Source organism: Heterocephalus glaber, unplaced genomic scaffold, assembly GCF_053883595.1.
Source record: "Heterocephalus glaber isolate CG9 unplaced genomic scaffold, H.glaber_assembly_v1.0 deba00000347, whole genome shotgun sequence".
NCBI lineage: Eukaryota > Metazoa > Chordata > Mammalia > Rodentia > Bathyergidae > Heterocephalus > Heterocephalus glaber.
This window is the reverse complement of record NW_028258143.1, coordinates 49,281,800-49,296,208: the sequence shown is the minus strand read 5'-3', so window position 1 is coordinate 49,296,208 and position 14,409 is coordinate 49,281,800. Positions and strand designations below refer to the sequence as shown.

Genomic DNA, 14,409 nt, shown 5'->3' with positions numbered 1-14,409 from the left:
TTTATACCATTAATAAAATTCTAATTAACTTATATGATAACATGCATAAAATTTCCAAAGATTGAGAATTTGGATTATTAGCAACTCTGATTTGATTACAACTAAGGATCATCAAGAATCAAAATACCCCCCCATCTAGTCCTTAATTAAACTTTTGAAAACCACCAAAATAGAAAATGCAGGCTCGAAACAAAACAAAACAGAAATTAAATCTATACTTTGAAAAGATTATGTTTTCTTCCAGGAACCTTGTGATCTAAATAGTAAGCCTCCAGTGAATTTGTTTTTAAGGTCCAAATGACTAATTTCTACAAAGTAGACATACCAAATGAAGTAAACAGTGCCTGCAGTCATGCTTAAGAATAATAATTTTGATTTTTCTTTCAGGTTTTTTCAATTGACATGAATAGTTTAAAGATCCAAGAAATTGTCAATGTTTCCATTGAGACTCCAGAGAATTTGGCTGTTGACTGGGTTAACAATAAACTTTACATAGTAGAGACTAGGGTCAACCGCATAGATATGGTAAACTTAGATGGAAGTCACCGAGTTACCCTCATAGCTGAAAACTTGGGGCACCCTAGAGGAGTTGCCGTGGACCCAACTGTTGGGTAAGTGATGTGCACACATGCCAATTTCTGCATTTTTAGAATTTCATCTCTGTCCCTAAATAATAAGCATCCAGCAGATCAATTGGAGATTAATTCTGATTTCTGTGAGGCACTTCGTTGTAGAACCCTTGTTTATTTCATGTCTATGTTCATAGTAATTTACTAAATATAACCCCATTTGAGGATGTGTAATTCAAACACACCTATGGGTGTATTACTTGTATTTTAGGGGTCTGAATTTTTCTTAGTATTTACCACATCTGCCTAGTTAAGAGATTGAATTCTGTGTTCTCATTAAATCTGTAAGTTATTACAGTTGTTACTATGTCTCACCTTTATTAAGATGCTCATTCTAACATGAATTAATTGGGATACCAGTGCTACATCTCATTCATTCTAAGTAAGTGCACCCTGCCTCCTCTTTTCAAATTTAAGTGCAAGTTTTCCTGATCTCCACCTTTGGGAAGAGTTCTGGGAGATAGTTTTCCCCTGTAATTTCACAGTTTGGCCTTAGGATCCTTGAATAAACTTTAGGCTACTTAAGTGTTGGTGACTAATTATTCATTTCTACTTAAGTCAGTTGTTGTTCTTTGAAAATGATGGAAGCGCTCTCTGGTTATGTGTACATTAGATTGAGGAAGGAGACAGTGTAATAGCTCATTTAAAATATATTTCTTAGCTGGGTGTGGTGGCGCACATCTATAATCCCACTTGGGAAGTAGAGGCAGGAGGATCGCTGTAAGTTTGAGGCCAGCCTGAACTGCATAGTGATACCCTGTCTCAAAAACAAAAACAAAAAAACTTGTTTCTTGGGTGTGAGAGTAAAGGAACAGAGAAAGTTTAAAAAGTGGATATGCACTTGTAGGCTACTGTATTAGTGCATTTTAGTATTTACTATTTGCGGTTGATGATTCTTGATTTATTTTTATTTATTATTTTTACCCCTGACCCCTTTTTTGTGGCACAGGAATTAAACTCAGGGCCTCATGAGTGCTGGCTAAGTGCATTACCACTTACTATATCTCCAGGCCTTTTGAGAAATTTTTATTTTGAGACTGTCTTGCTAAGTTGCCCAGGTTAGCCATGCACTTTTTTTTTGGTACCGGGGATTGAACTCAGGACCTTGTGCTTGCAAGGCAGGTGGTGGAACCACTGAGCTAAATCCCCGGTCCTAGCCATGCACTTTTGATCCTCCTGCATCAGCCCCTCTGAGTGCTCTGATTATAGTCAGGTGCCATCCCCCTACTGCCCTTACTTACCATTTTTTATTTCCATTATTTTATACTTCTAGGGTTTGCTGGTCAGTGGGAAATTCCATTGATCCAAACACTATTCCTCAAAATTGTTTTTCGAGGTAAACTTGTAAAACCACAAATTCTTTCACCCTTTGCTTTTCTTTTGTAGTTATTTATTTTTCTCAGACTGGGAAAGCCTTTCTGGGGAACCTAAGGTGGAAAGAGCTTTCATGGATGGCAGCAACCGGAAGGACTTGGTAAAAACAAAGCTAGGATGGCCGGCTGGGATCACTCTGGACCTTTTAGCCAAGCGCATTTACTGGGTTGACTCCCGATTTGATTACATTGAGACTGTAACTTATGATGGACTTCAGAGGTAAGAAATATTATTTTTATGGCTTTACATGCAAAGAAAAGTACTGTACATAAAATTGGCGAGAGAGGCATACCAGAATGAAAAGACCACTTTGTCGGTCCACAAGACAGCTTTTGTGACCTTTTGATCAACACTGGCATGAAGTGACCTGCTCTGTTCTGTTAACTTTTCTTGTGTTCTATAATAGCATTAAATATTACCTAGAATGTTTGTCCTTTAATTACCCCTGCCCAACCCTCTGCCTGGATGAAGCATGTTATTTTCATGCACCTTTGAGTCCATTCATTTTTCTGGGTCCCTTTTGCTTTGTTTCCCAAGACCACTTTATGTTTTAGTTTTCTGACTTTTCCTCCATAAATAAATGCATTTTTATTATTTACTGAAAATTATCCCATGGGAATTAATTGGGTTTTTTTCCTGTTCTTATATTTCAGATTTCAAGGAAAATTGTTTTATTCTTTTTCCCTTTTCCCTTCCTTCCTCCCTCCCTTCTCTGCTTCCTTTCTTCATTTTCTCTCTGTCTCTCTGTCTCTCTGTCTCTCTCTCTCTCTCTCTCTTTTGTGCTGATGATTGAATCCAGGGTCTTACACATGCTTACCATGTGCCCTATCACAGAGTTACATCTCAACTCAAGAGAAATTCTTTATATTTTCAGAGATACTTAAGTAGCAATATTAGAATTTTGAACATCACATTTTTTTTCTTAATCTTCTGAATCTGAATGTACTCTAACTAAATTACTTAAGTTAGTAACTATTTTCAATCCTCTTCTTTTGGTATTTTCAAAAATTGTGAAGAATATATTTTTCAGGGCGGGGGATGTAGCTCCGTGCCGCTGCACCTGCCTGGCAAGCACAGGGGCCTGAGTTGAATCCCCAGTATGGTATATTATGTATTTTATATATATACAAATATTATTATATATTCTTCAAATTTTTACCAGGAAAAATTACTCTTTTTTCATTCAGCAAATAGACTGGCCAATTTAATTTTTCCAGATGTTTTGATTTTATTGTTTTATCAATGAAAGCATTATTCTAGATTTGTGTTCTATTTTATCTCTATTTTGTAAGGATGATATCAATTTGTCACTGGATTATATATTCTTAGAACAGTTTCTGCCTGGCTAAATGAGGTGATTGGGTATTAATACTATGACTTCCTTTCTGGTTGCCATATTGAGAACATAAACTAATTTAATGAAAAAAAAGTATGAGTCAGCTTGATGTTAACAATTAATAAATTGCCTAATTGGTTTTTTTTCAATGGTGTGTTTCAGCATTGTACAATCTCAATATTTTTATGCTGTTAAAGCAAAACATAAAAGATAAAAACCAGTGGAGTCTGGGCCAGGGATTTAGCTCAGTGGTTCCGCCACCTGCCTGCCTCGCAAGCACAAAGTCCCAAGTTCGATCCCCGGTACCAAAAACAAAAACACAAACAGTGGAGTCTGAGAAAGATTTGAGTGATTTGCCAGTTACAAAGAACCATCAGAGAAGTATTAAAGGTCACGAGTGCAGTCTGTAAACATCAAGCCTTTGCCTCCTAGTTTGCCAGCAGGTGGCATTCAGTGTTCTGGAATTTACCACGTGAAAAAGAAACCTTTCTTACATATTGTCATTATTGAGAGTTTCAAAGCATGCACTAACTTGTCACCCTAGGTTTCTTGTTTTCTTCTCTTTAGTGTGTTTCCCAGTTTTAGTATCTTCAAGTCTTTCCTTACACTTCTCTTGTGCTTCTTAGTTTTTAGAGGCTGCTAAGACTTTTCTTTGAGGTTTTTCTGTTATGCCAAAAGAGAGAAGAGTCTTCCCTCAGGAACCATCTAGCAAAATCATTGTTTATATAGAGGTAGTCCTAGCAGGTGCTGTTGACGTCTTCCCTTTGCTCAGCATATTTTGCTTCTGGTTTCTTCCCATTATTTAAGCAGCTCTGGGTGCTGTGCTTCTGCCAGAAGTATGGTCCATTGGCAGTTGCATCAAGAAATTGCATATGAGTGATTGTGCTGCCTTATGCTGCCATTGGGCAGATCTGGGTGTTTGCTGGAGGTTGAGCCCTACACTCACTGTGCTGCTCCCTAGCTGCTGATAAGTGGTCAGAGGCGCAGTCAGAAGTAACTGTAGGGGGCATCTTCTTCCAGACTTCTGATCCATGTTCTACTCATCCACCTGTGGAATTCCAAATGCATTTTCACATCTTAGCCTTTGATAGAAGAGGTGACCTTAGAGGAATGAAGGGCAAGTGAGAACACAGAGCTTTTCTTCTCCAAATCCAGGATAAGATAGAAGATTGACTAGCACTGGAATTTCTGTCTCATGGCTTTCTATGTATTCTGTGTCAGAACAAGACATTATCGAGCATTTTAAGCATTTAAATGAGCTAATTACATCTTCTATAAATATAAAAGCAAAACCAACAAAAATTGTGTGATCTGTCCATCGCTTTGTAACAGGAAGACAGTGCTTCATGGAGGCTCCCTCATTCCTCATCCCTTCGCAATAGCCTTGTTCGAGGAGAACATGTTCTACACTGATTGGACCAGGATGGCTGTGATGAAAGCCAACAAGTTCGAGGAAAACCACCCCCAGATCTACCACCAGTCTACCCTGAGGCCCTTTGGGGTGACTGTGTACCATGCCCTCAGGCAGCCCAATGGTGAGCATCCTGCTTGGTAGTGCACTTGGTAGGAAGCATGGAGGTAAATGATGAGGTAGTTCAAATATAGAAGGCTGCTGGGGATGTAGCTCAGTGGTGCCGTGCCTGCCTGGCAAGCTCAGATCCTGAGTTCGATCCCTGGTAACAAATATGTGAAGGCTTCTCTAGAGTATTAACCCTCTGAAATGGGCATCAGAGCACAGGCATTTCGGAAAATTGATGAATTTTAGAGTTAAAATGCCAGATCTCGAAAGAACTACATTTTTAGTGGCCCCTGCCATGTGCCAGGTCCTGTCTAGCAGCAAAGCACCTCTCTCCTCATTCTCCTGGGAGAAATCTCCTATTTCAGACCTTGATTATGATGCATGAGGGAGCTGAGGCCCCGTAGAGGAAAATGACATACCTAAATGATCATTTTAGATAGCTTTGGGCCATTTTTTCCTTCTCTGCTCTTTGCTTTGCATTAGATCTATCATGGGTCACCTGAATTCAGTGTCCCTCTGACTGGTCATTTATTAAAGAAAAATATTTTGGTTCAAACTGTTTAGTCTTCTGTTACTTTACAGTAAGGTTGATTTGTGTCAGGGTTTTAAATTGGGCTCTGACATGTCTATATGGATTGTATATGGTTCTTTTCTGTATTTGCTTGTGGATCAAGGAAAAGAAATACAATAATATACTAGATTATGTTGGTAGAAAGCTTAATATTTATGAACTGTAATTTAGAGAAACGTATGTTTGCTTTAAAATTCTCATGATAAGTGGTGAGTCTTTTTAGGATGGAGAAAGACAAAAGTAATTAGTTTTAAATTTAAAATTGATTTAAAAACCAGTAATTAGAATAACCTTCAGTGTCATCATCCTAGGAGAATATATACCAAACTGGAAAATATTTTGAGAATCTCCATTTAAAATAGTTTTCAGACTTAATATACGAGCTACCCATTTCATATCTGTTCTTGCCCAGTTTGATTGTTGCAAATTATTTGGCTCCACATGCTATCTGGCTGTGATTGCTCTCCCAAATCAATCCACTTGAGAAGGAAAAGAGAATATTTTGAAGAATAAGCCTAAAGACAGTTTAAAATTTTTGTCTGTGGCAGCCTGTGTGCAGTGAGCTTTCTGAGGTCACTACCTTGAGGGTGGCTTTGGAGATATAAACTAGTTTGTGTGGCAGACATATAAGGTTTTGGAATCAAGCCCTGGCTTTGGATCCTACATTAGCAGTGTAGCCACTGCATAATCTTGAGCAAGTTGTCTAACCTTTTGGAGCCTTTTGTAAAATTGAGAAAATAATACCTCTTGCATTTGTTGCTTGTATGATGGCTTCCTTACAAAATAAAGACCCAGTGATTGATAGTCACTTATTATGTCTTATGAATGGTAAAAGTAGGACTAAAGGCTTTAAAAAATTTGGGGGGAAGGTTATTTCTAATCTGTGAGGTTAACAGTTTTTGAAGAAAAAGAATCCCATAGTTACCTAATTGTGAAAGTCTTTTTTTTTTTCCCCTGCCACTTGTTTGAGAGTGGAAGGGAGCTGGGCAGGGTGGGGCATGCCTGTAATCCCAGACTCGGGAGGCTGAGGCAGGAGGATTGTTGCCAGCCTGGGCTACATAATGAGTTCAAGGCCAGTTTGAACTACATAGAAAGACCCTGTCTCCAAAGGGGGGAAAATGAAGTGGGAGGAAGAGCAGCAGTGAAGTTGGGAGGAATGTGTACTGTGGTCACCGGCAGTTATAGCTCCAAGGACTTGTAAGCCCATTACTCTGTAGCAGGGCCCACTGACTTCAGATGCCTTGGATAAGTATACATTTCAACTTGTGACTTATGCCTGTGCATTTTCCCCTCCAGCTAGCAATCCGTGTGGAGATAACAACGGGGGTTGTGAGCACATGTGTGTCCTCAGCCACAGAACAGATAACGGTGGTCTGGGTTACCGCTGCAAGTGCTTATATGGCTTTGAGCTGGACTCGGATGAGCGCCACTGTGTAGGTAAGCAATCCATTCGAGCTGTCCTTCTGGCAGGCAGCACAGGGCACACATGTGCAGGCCTCTACCATATAACTTCTACTCTTCCCCGGGCCAGCTCTGATGTCTTCACTACAGAAAAGGCTTCCTATATCCCACAGGATGTCTTCTTCGGTAGGCACCACTTTCCTCTATTCACAGAGCTGGGTTGGAGGCACAAACTCCATCCTGTGGGATTTTCCACACCTAGGGTTTTCTCAGTCTTCCTTTTCCCTCTGTTTACTGAAACTTCTACCTCCTTTTAACTATGGTCTTTGAATTCCATATGATTGAATTTTGAGTTCTTTTTTTATACTATGCATACCATTTCCACATTGATTGATTGATTGATTGATGATTGATTGATGCTGAAGGTTGAACCCAGGGCCTAGTGAATGCTAGGCAGGTGTCCCACAATCAGGCCCTACCATTTCCACTTTAGATATGAGCCTTAACTCTCTGTTGTGAGGGGAAGTAGCCCATCGCTTTTATTGTCTTTTCCTAGACCACTACTTATATCTGTTTGAGCCAAGTGATCCTATCTTAATCCTACCTGGTTTTATTGTGATATTCCAAAATAAGCTCCTGAGTGTTGAGGTGGCTCAATTCCTCATATAGTTTTTTACTTTTCACTTCAGACTTGCTTTTTTATGTCTTCCTCTATTCTTCTGGTTTCAGTCTTCCCTTGAAGGTTTCCCTTTGGTTGCCTGCACATGCATTCATGATTAGTCCATTGCCTGGGCCTCAGCCAGCAATGAAATGCACCTTTGTGATACTTGTTTCTCTCATTTTCTATTCTACCACTTGCTTTTTATCCCTTTGACAATTCTTGTTCTACTTCTGGTTTTGTATATGGAATCTTTTATTCTGACTCAGACAAATTTGTTCAGATAAAAATCATCCTTTAAAAAAACCCGTATGTTTATAACTAGTGTATCAAAAGTAGACTGTCTAGCTTTTAAATTCCTTTCTGTAATTTTTATCTTTGTCTTAGCTATAATTCCTTCACCAGCTTTTTGATTCTTGACATACTGTCTCAGTCTCCTTGTTTTCTTTCCTCCAGTATATCTTCAGCCCCCTTTTAAAATCTTCTTCATTTTGAGAGAGGGTCTCACTATGTTACCTAGGCTGGCCTCGAGCTTAGATCCTCCTGCCTTAGCCTCCCTTGTAGCTAGGCTTACAGTGTGCACTTCCATCTTCACTTTAAAACATCAGTCCTTATTCCCTAATTCCTTCATTCCTGTCCTCTCTTCTATTCTTCCACTAGCTTATTGCTTTGTGAATTCTTTACCTGATTTCTGTTAATCCTTCTTTCTTCCTCATGTTGATTTCTGAGTAATTGATATTTTTTTGAGGGGAGGTACTAGGGATCGAACTTGGGACCTTGCCCTTGCAAGGCAGGCGGCAGAACCACTGAGCTAAATCCCTGGTTTCCTCATGTTGATTTCTATACAAAAGTTGGTGTAGATTTCTTGATCATAGATTTCTGTGCAAAAGTTATTCCAACTTGAGAATTTGATGAAATTATTATGAAGTTCAGTTAATTCTATTTAAAAGTTTTAAGCCTATGAACCCCATTTATGTCAGTGAATTATAAGGATAAATTCTTAGGAGGAAGTAAAATTCTAATCCTGGTATTATCTTTGTTACTTATATTTTCTAATTATTTTCAATTATGTTTTTCATGAGTTTGTTATGCTTAGTTCAAAGTTATCTTTCACAACTGTGAAATGTGCCTTGTGAACATATTAGTAATTTTCTGGAAAATTGTGGGGAGCAATTCTGTGGCTGACTGTGCTGTATCCTTCTTCCCACAGTGCTCAAGAACTTCTTGCTCTTTTCATCCGAATGGGCTGTGCGAGGGATCCCATTCACCCACTCTATCCAGGAGGATGTCATACTTCCGGTGACAGGGAGTCCTTCTTTTTTCCTTGGGATTGATTTTGATGCCCATGAAAACACTATCTTTTTTTCAGATACCTCAAGAGACATGATTTACAAACAAAAGATTGATGGCACAGGTGAGAAAGTGTGTGAGTGTGTGTGTGTATGCATGTTTTTCCTGTTTTCTAGGATTGTACTAATAATTCAGTTAGTGTAACGTTGTATTCACTTAAGTGGCTCTTTACTACGCTTGATAAATACTTTTGGATTGAGAAAATAAATCAAGTTAAAATAAGCACCTTTCCTTTATTTTAAAAAAAATCTTATAAATGAGGGTGTATTTTAACAACAACAAATATTAACATGAAAGAAAGGTCAAGTACTTGAAAACCTTTCCTAGGTTAATTGACTAGAAGCTATTCTTCCTGTTCTGTCAACCAAAGGGATGACTACCTCTTTACGGATACTGGGCTACTTTCATGCCAACGACTGGACTTAGGATAATAACAATTTGTAAGAAATGAATTGTATGTGAATATGGATTTGGTGTTTTCAGTTGATTGGAATTCTGTTAAAATCTTAATTATTAAAGACAGATAAATTATGGTCAGTTACTGCTGGGTCCTTTATTGGATGATGGCATGATCTCTTAGGTTGATTTTATACCTACTGATGGGTTGAAACTTGAAATTTGAAAAAAAAGCAATGTACATATGCCAATATAGCAATATAACATAGCAACTAAGAGGGCCAGATTGGGAGTTAGACTTCCTGGTTTTGAATTCTGGCTTCCCATATTTTGTACCTGTGTAAACTTGGGCAAGTTACTTCATTTCTTTATGGCTTAATTTCCTAAACTGTAAAATACAAATATTGATACTAATACTACGTAGATCATAAGATTTTTTTTTTGGTAGTAGGGATCGAACTCAGGACCTTGCACTTGCAAGGCAGGTGCCAGAACCACTGAGCTAAATCCCTGGTTCGATCATAGGACTGTAGACAGAATTTTAGTTTGGAACATGTAAAGCATGTAGAATCATGCCTGGAACATATTAACTATCTAGTTAGCCATAATGTTAGCTATGATCAACTAACTGTAATACCCCGCATTCTGTACACCCCCTACTCAGCCCTGCTCTCCAGTGCCACTTGCTTAAAGCTCTTGTAGCTGTTTCATGTTTTTAATGAAATGCTGCAGTTTGCTTACACTGCTATTTCTTGATCATTTTAGACAGTTACTACCTTGTGATGGATGGGGTTTGGCTTTTACATTCTTTTCTTTCTATTTCTGGATGATTCTCTCTTGTATTGCTTGGGGGCCTTTCCTCAAGTTTCTACTCTGAGGCTCAGTCCCATGATGGGAACCAGCGGTCTCTTGGATGCTTCACATGGCTATCCCACAACCACCTCCAATCCAACGTGGCCACACGGACTCCTCCCTGTCTGGGGGAAGAGCACCTCATCTCTGCCTGCCTCCTCCAGCTGTGGTCCTGTGACCATCTCTCTCTCCATTGGCCTGTCATTGCCTCTCTACCTCCAACCATGGCCCAGAACATGTGGAGTCTCGTTCTCTATCCCTCTCACTTGCAAGTTTTCCATTCTCCTCTGGCCTCCAATTCTACCTTTGTTTGGGAAACTGCCCCATGTTTCCATCTTATCATATGTGCTTACGCCATATACCTCGGAATTTGTGTCCACAAACCACTCTACCGTACACTGTCGAGCCCCATTACACTGTTATTTTTGCTTCTGGGCCTTACTGCTTCATGAATGGCCTTGAGGGCAGTCCACACTCTTTCCTGATGCTTTGCTTCTCTCATCTGTAAAATATTCACAATAAAGATACCTACTTGATTGAGTACTGGTGAGGATAAGCGAATCCAGTAAAGTACTTATACCAGTTCTTGGCTTATAGTAAGAACTCAGTTAATAGTTAATACAAGCTGTTATGACTACCCAAATCATGTTACCTAGCACATGGAGGGCTTTCTTGAGAACTAGGATTTTTTTTTTGCTACTACAAAAGAAAGATGTGATTGCTTATTTTGATTGAGATTTTCTTCATAAGAAAAGGAAAGAAAAAAGAGGAAGAATTTCACAGAGAGAAAAGTGGTCCTTTTTCTCCTGGATCCTGTTCTGATTTCCTCTGGCATCTTTGCTGCCTTTTCCAAACTTGGCAACTTTGTGGCTGTGAAAGGCTGTGAAAGGCTGGCACGAGGGTTGGGCTGTGACACCCCCAGGCACCCCCTGGTTGTACCTGGCAGTGTCAGCGTAGCAGAGCTGCCTGGGGGTGTAGTAGGTGAGCTCAGGTATCTCTCCTTAAGATGTTCTGCAGTGAGGAATTTTTTCTGCAAGGTTGAATAAGGGAGTAAGTCCAGACCACACCACTCCTGGTTCTGCTTATCAGCATCATATCTATTCTTTGAGATCCAAACTTTGGGGGGAATGGATAGATTCTAGGTTTATCTCATGTTGCTGCTCAGCATTTTATAGTTTTTTTTTAAAGAATTCCACATGTGTTCTAATTCTGATAGAAAAATTAAATATGCATAGTAGGAAAATGTATGCCTTAAATAATATGCTTTTTAAACCATGTCCATATTTTAACTTCTAGGAAGAGAAATTCTCACTGCTAACAGGGTGGAAAATGTTGAAAGTTTGGCTTTTGACTGGATTTCAAAGAATCTTTATTGGACAGATGCTTCTTTTAAGACTGTTAGTGTCATGAGGCTTGCTGATAAATCCAGACGTGCAATAGTGCAGAATTTAAATAATCCTCGAGCAGTTGTGGTTCATCCCATCGGTGGGTAAGTGTGTTCATGTTTCCCAGGAGCTTGAAACTGTACATCTTTTATAGTCATAGAAAAGTGATACCATAGGGATTTGGTAAGTGGAACGTGTATCAAGTTTTATTATAAAACTTGAAATCATCTTAAATTTTATCTTTCTTGCAAAGGCTCAAGAAATCACTTTATCTCCTTTAAATAACTTTTTAATAAGTCTCAGCTTTCTCAGTCACCCATAAAGGTTTTTTTTGATTCATAGTGGCAAACAATGTGACACAGATTTGATAGGGAAGAAACTACTATGCAGCAGAATTATCAGGAAAGGCTCAAGTTCTTGCCCTGGTTTCAAAAACTTTCCTAATCATTCAGTGGTTGTCAGGGTAAAAAGTTTTTCAGATCACAAAGTTTCATGTTTTCCCATTCTGTACTTGGTGGGATTAGACAAGAAAAGACAGAACAGCCCATAGAATTCCTTTCTGGTTCTTACCTTACTTAAGTATATTCTATAGCGTACATGTTTGTTTAGAACAGGTCTAAGACCTGCAGTTGTATATGAATAGAATAATAAAGAAGGAAGGCTGGTAATTCACTAATATAGCAAGCATTTTACACATATAATCTCTTCTGATCCCAAAACCAGCTTGTGAAGGAGGTGTGTGTGTGTGTGTGTGTGTGTGTGTGTGTGTGTGTGTGTGTGTTTTTCAGACAGTCTCACCATGCAATTCAGCCTGGTCTTGAATTTACTATGCAGCCCAGGCTAGCCTTAAATGGTGATCTTCCTGTCTCAGCCTCCTGAGTGCTAGGACCACAGGTGTGTGCCACCACGCCCAGGTAACACCTAGTTTAGAGATAATGAATTTGAGGCTCAGTGAGATAAAGTGACCTGTGAAGGATTCACAGATATTCAAATTCCAGGCCTGCCCAAATGCAAAGCTTGTGTGCCTTTGTATTTTTATTTTCTCTTTATAAAATAAGAAACATACTTTTAAACTGCTAATATTATTCTTAAATGCTGTCATCCTATAGGGTGAGACTGTTGCTTTTATAATAAATTTATATTAACCTGAATCTTTGGCATTTGGTTTTGAAAAGCTGTTTTTTTCCTAATGATTTTTTCATTTAAAATGATATGGTGTGGTCACATTTCAGTTACATTTTGGAAATGACTAATTTTGATTCCTAGGGGAAAGAGAAAACAGTATTTTTGTTTTGTTTTGTTTTCCCTAAACTTATCATTGTGCTAGTACTTAGAATTTAAAGAAAAAAATAAAAAGATGCTTTGGGAAAGATACTATTTATCTAGGGTGAAATGGTTTGCTGCCAGTTTATTAATTCCTTATTTTTAAAAAAGCGACCAGAGAGTGATCTAAAGGACCCTGGATGTTTAATTTGGAGAGACAGAGATTAAAATCTAGTTTTTGCTTATAGCTTATTATTTTTATTTCAACAGTATGGAATACTTAATATGTAACCTGTATTCAATGTCTTTTTTAAAGGAATCCGTTGGGTGACAGTATTGTAGGTCCTAAAGTCTAGGACAGTGGTCTGGATGCCCATTTTAATGCCATTTGTATTTGTGAATTCAATTACATGTTGATAACTGAACTTTTAACTAAGAATTAGATCAGTCATGCAAATCTGATGAGGCTGATAAGATATAGAAAATGAAATTAATTGCAGCTTATCTCTTAAAACTGTGTGCTAAATTCTTCAAGTCATGTGATTTCTTCCTATGTTAACATGTTTGATTTATTACCTCTTTTTCTAGGTATATATTCTTCAGTGATTGGTTCCGTCCTGCTAAAATTATGAGAGCATGGGCAGATGGATCTCACCTTGTGCCTATAGTAAACACCACTCTTGGGTGGCCCAATGGATTGGCCATCGATTGGGAGTAAGTAGGAATCATCCCCTATTACTGAATTCCCAGCATAACACAGATGAGGCATTCTGGGAGGATATGATGGAGTAAAAAGACTGATACAATTTGCCCTCAAACATTTTAAAATCATTAATTGGTTATAGGATAAGTAATGATATAAGGATGCAAAGAACATAAACATAGTCATTCATTACTAGTGGAATGAAAACCAATGCATTCATAAATATTCTTAGGAACTTGCTAGCAGCAACAGAATGATGGAACTTAGTTGAGGGTCAATCAAGATGGTGGAGATGAGCCCCAAATCCCATGAGAAGTTTGATGGGGAGTTGATGAAATGCAGGTTGTGTGTAATTTCTTACAGGGGGCGTCTTGAGGTTAGGAAAATTTTATAATCAACAATTCTCCATTTGTTTATTTGCATCTTGGATAAATATTTATTTATATTTTATTTTTAGGGTTTTTTTGAAACTGATTTTTGATATGTAGTTTAGGGTCGAATGGACTTCCTATGTAGCCCAGGCTGGTCTTGAGCTCGGAGCAATTCCCCTGCCTCAGATTAATTAGAGGCATGTGCCACCATATCCTACTGAGAATTTTTAAAGTATAAGGTAGAGTTTTCAAGAATTGATGATCTACCTAGGAATACAGTTAAGGAATAGGCTAACTATGTTCAAAATTATGAAATACCAAAGTAGAGAAATGGGGAAATGTATTAAACTTTTTAAACATTGATTAAACGTAGATTACTGCTAATATTTTTCTTAGCTTGTTGATCTCACAAGGAGAAAAACAAAATTCTTAATTCAAAGATAGCAACATTTAGCCAGGTGGAGTGGCACACACCTGCAGTTCCAGCCTTTAAGGAGGTTGAGCCAGAAGGACTGCAAGTCTGAAGAATTTAGTTAGCAAGGCCCTATCTCAGCATTAACAAGGATTTTTTAGAAAGGGGGTGGGCATGTAACTTAGTGGA

At 38.4% G+C, this 14,409-nt stretch overlaps 1 protein-coding gene across 2 annotated transcripts in view; it reads left to right on the top strand.

The window, feature by feature from the left end:
* Positions 1–14,409, top strand: part of Lrp2 (LDL receptor related protein 2) — a 189,226-nt gene that overhangs the window by 68,261 nt on the left and 106,556 nt on the right. For both annotated transcript variants that reach the window (XM_013076946.3, XM_004857623.4), the window contains exons 12-18: positions 388–611; positions 2,016–2,222; positions 4,672–4,874; positions 6,726–6,866; positions 8,699–8,902; positions 11,383–11,575; positions 13,323–13,448. In XM_013076946.3, the coding sequence (XP_012932400.1) occupies positions 388–611; positions 2,016–2,222; positions 4,672–4,874; positions 6,726–6,866; positions 8,699–8,902; positions 11,383–11,575; positions 13,323–13,448 (1,298 nt within the window). The remainder of the gene's footprint in view (positions 1–387; positions 612–2,015; positions 2,223–4,671; positions 4,875–6,725; positions 6,867–8,698; positions 8,903–11,382; positions 11,576–13,322; positions 13,449–14,409) is intronic.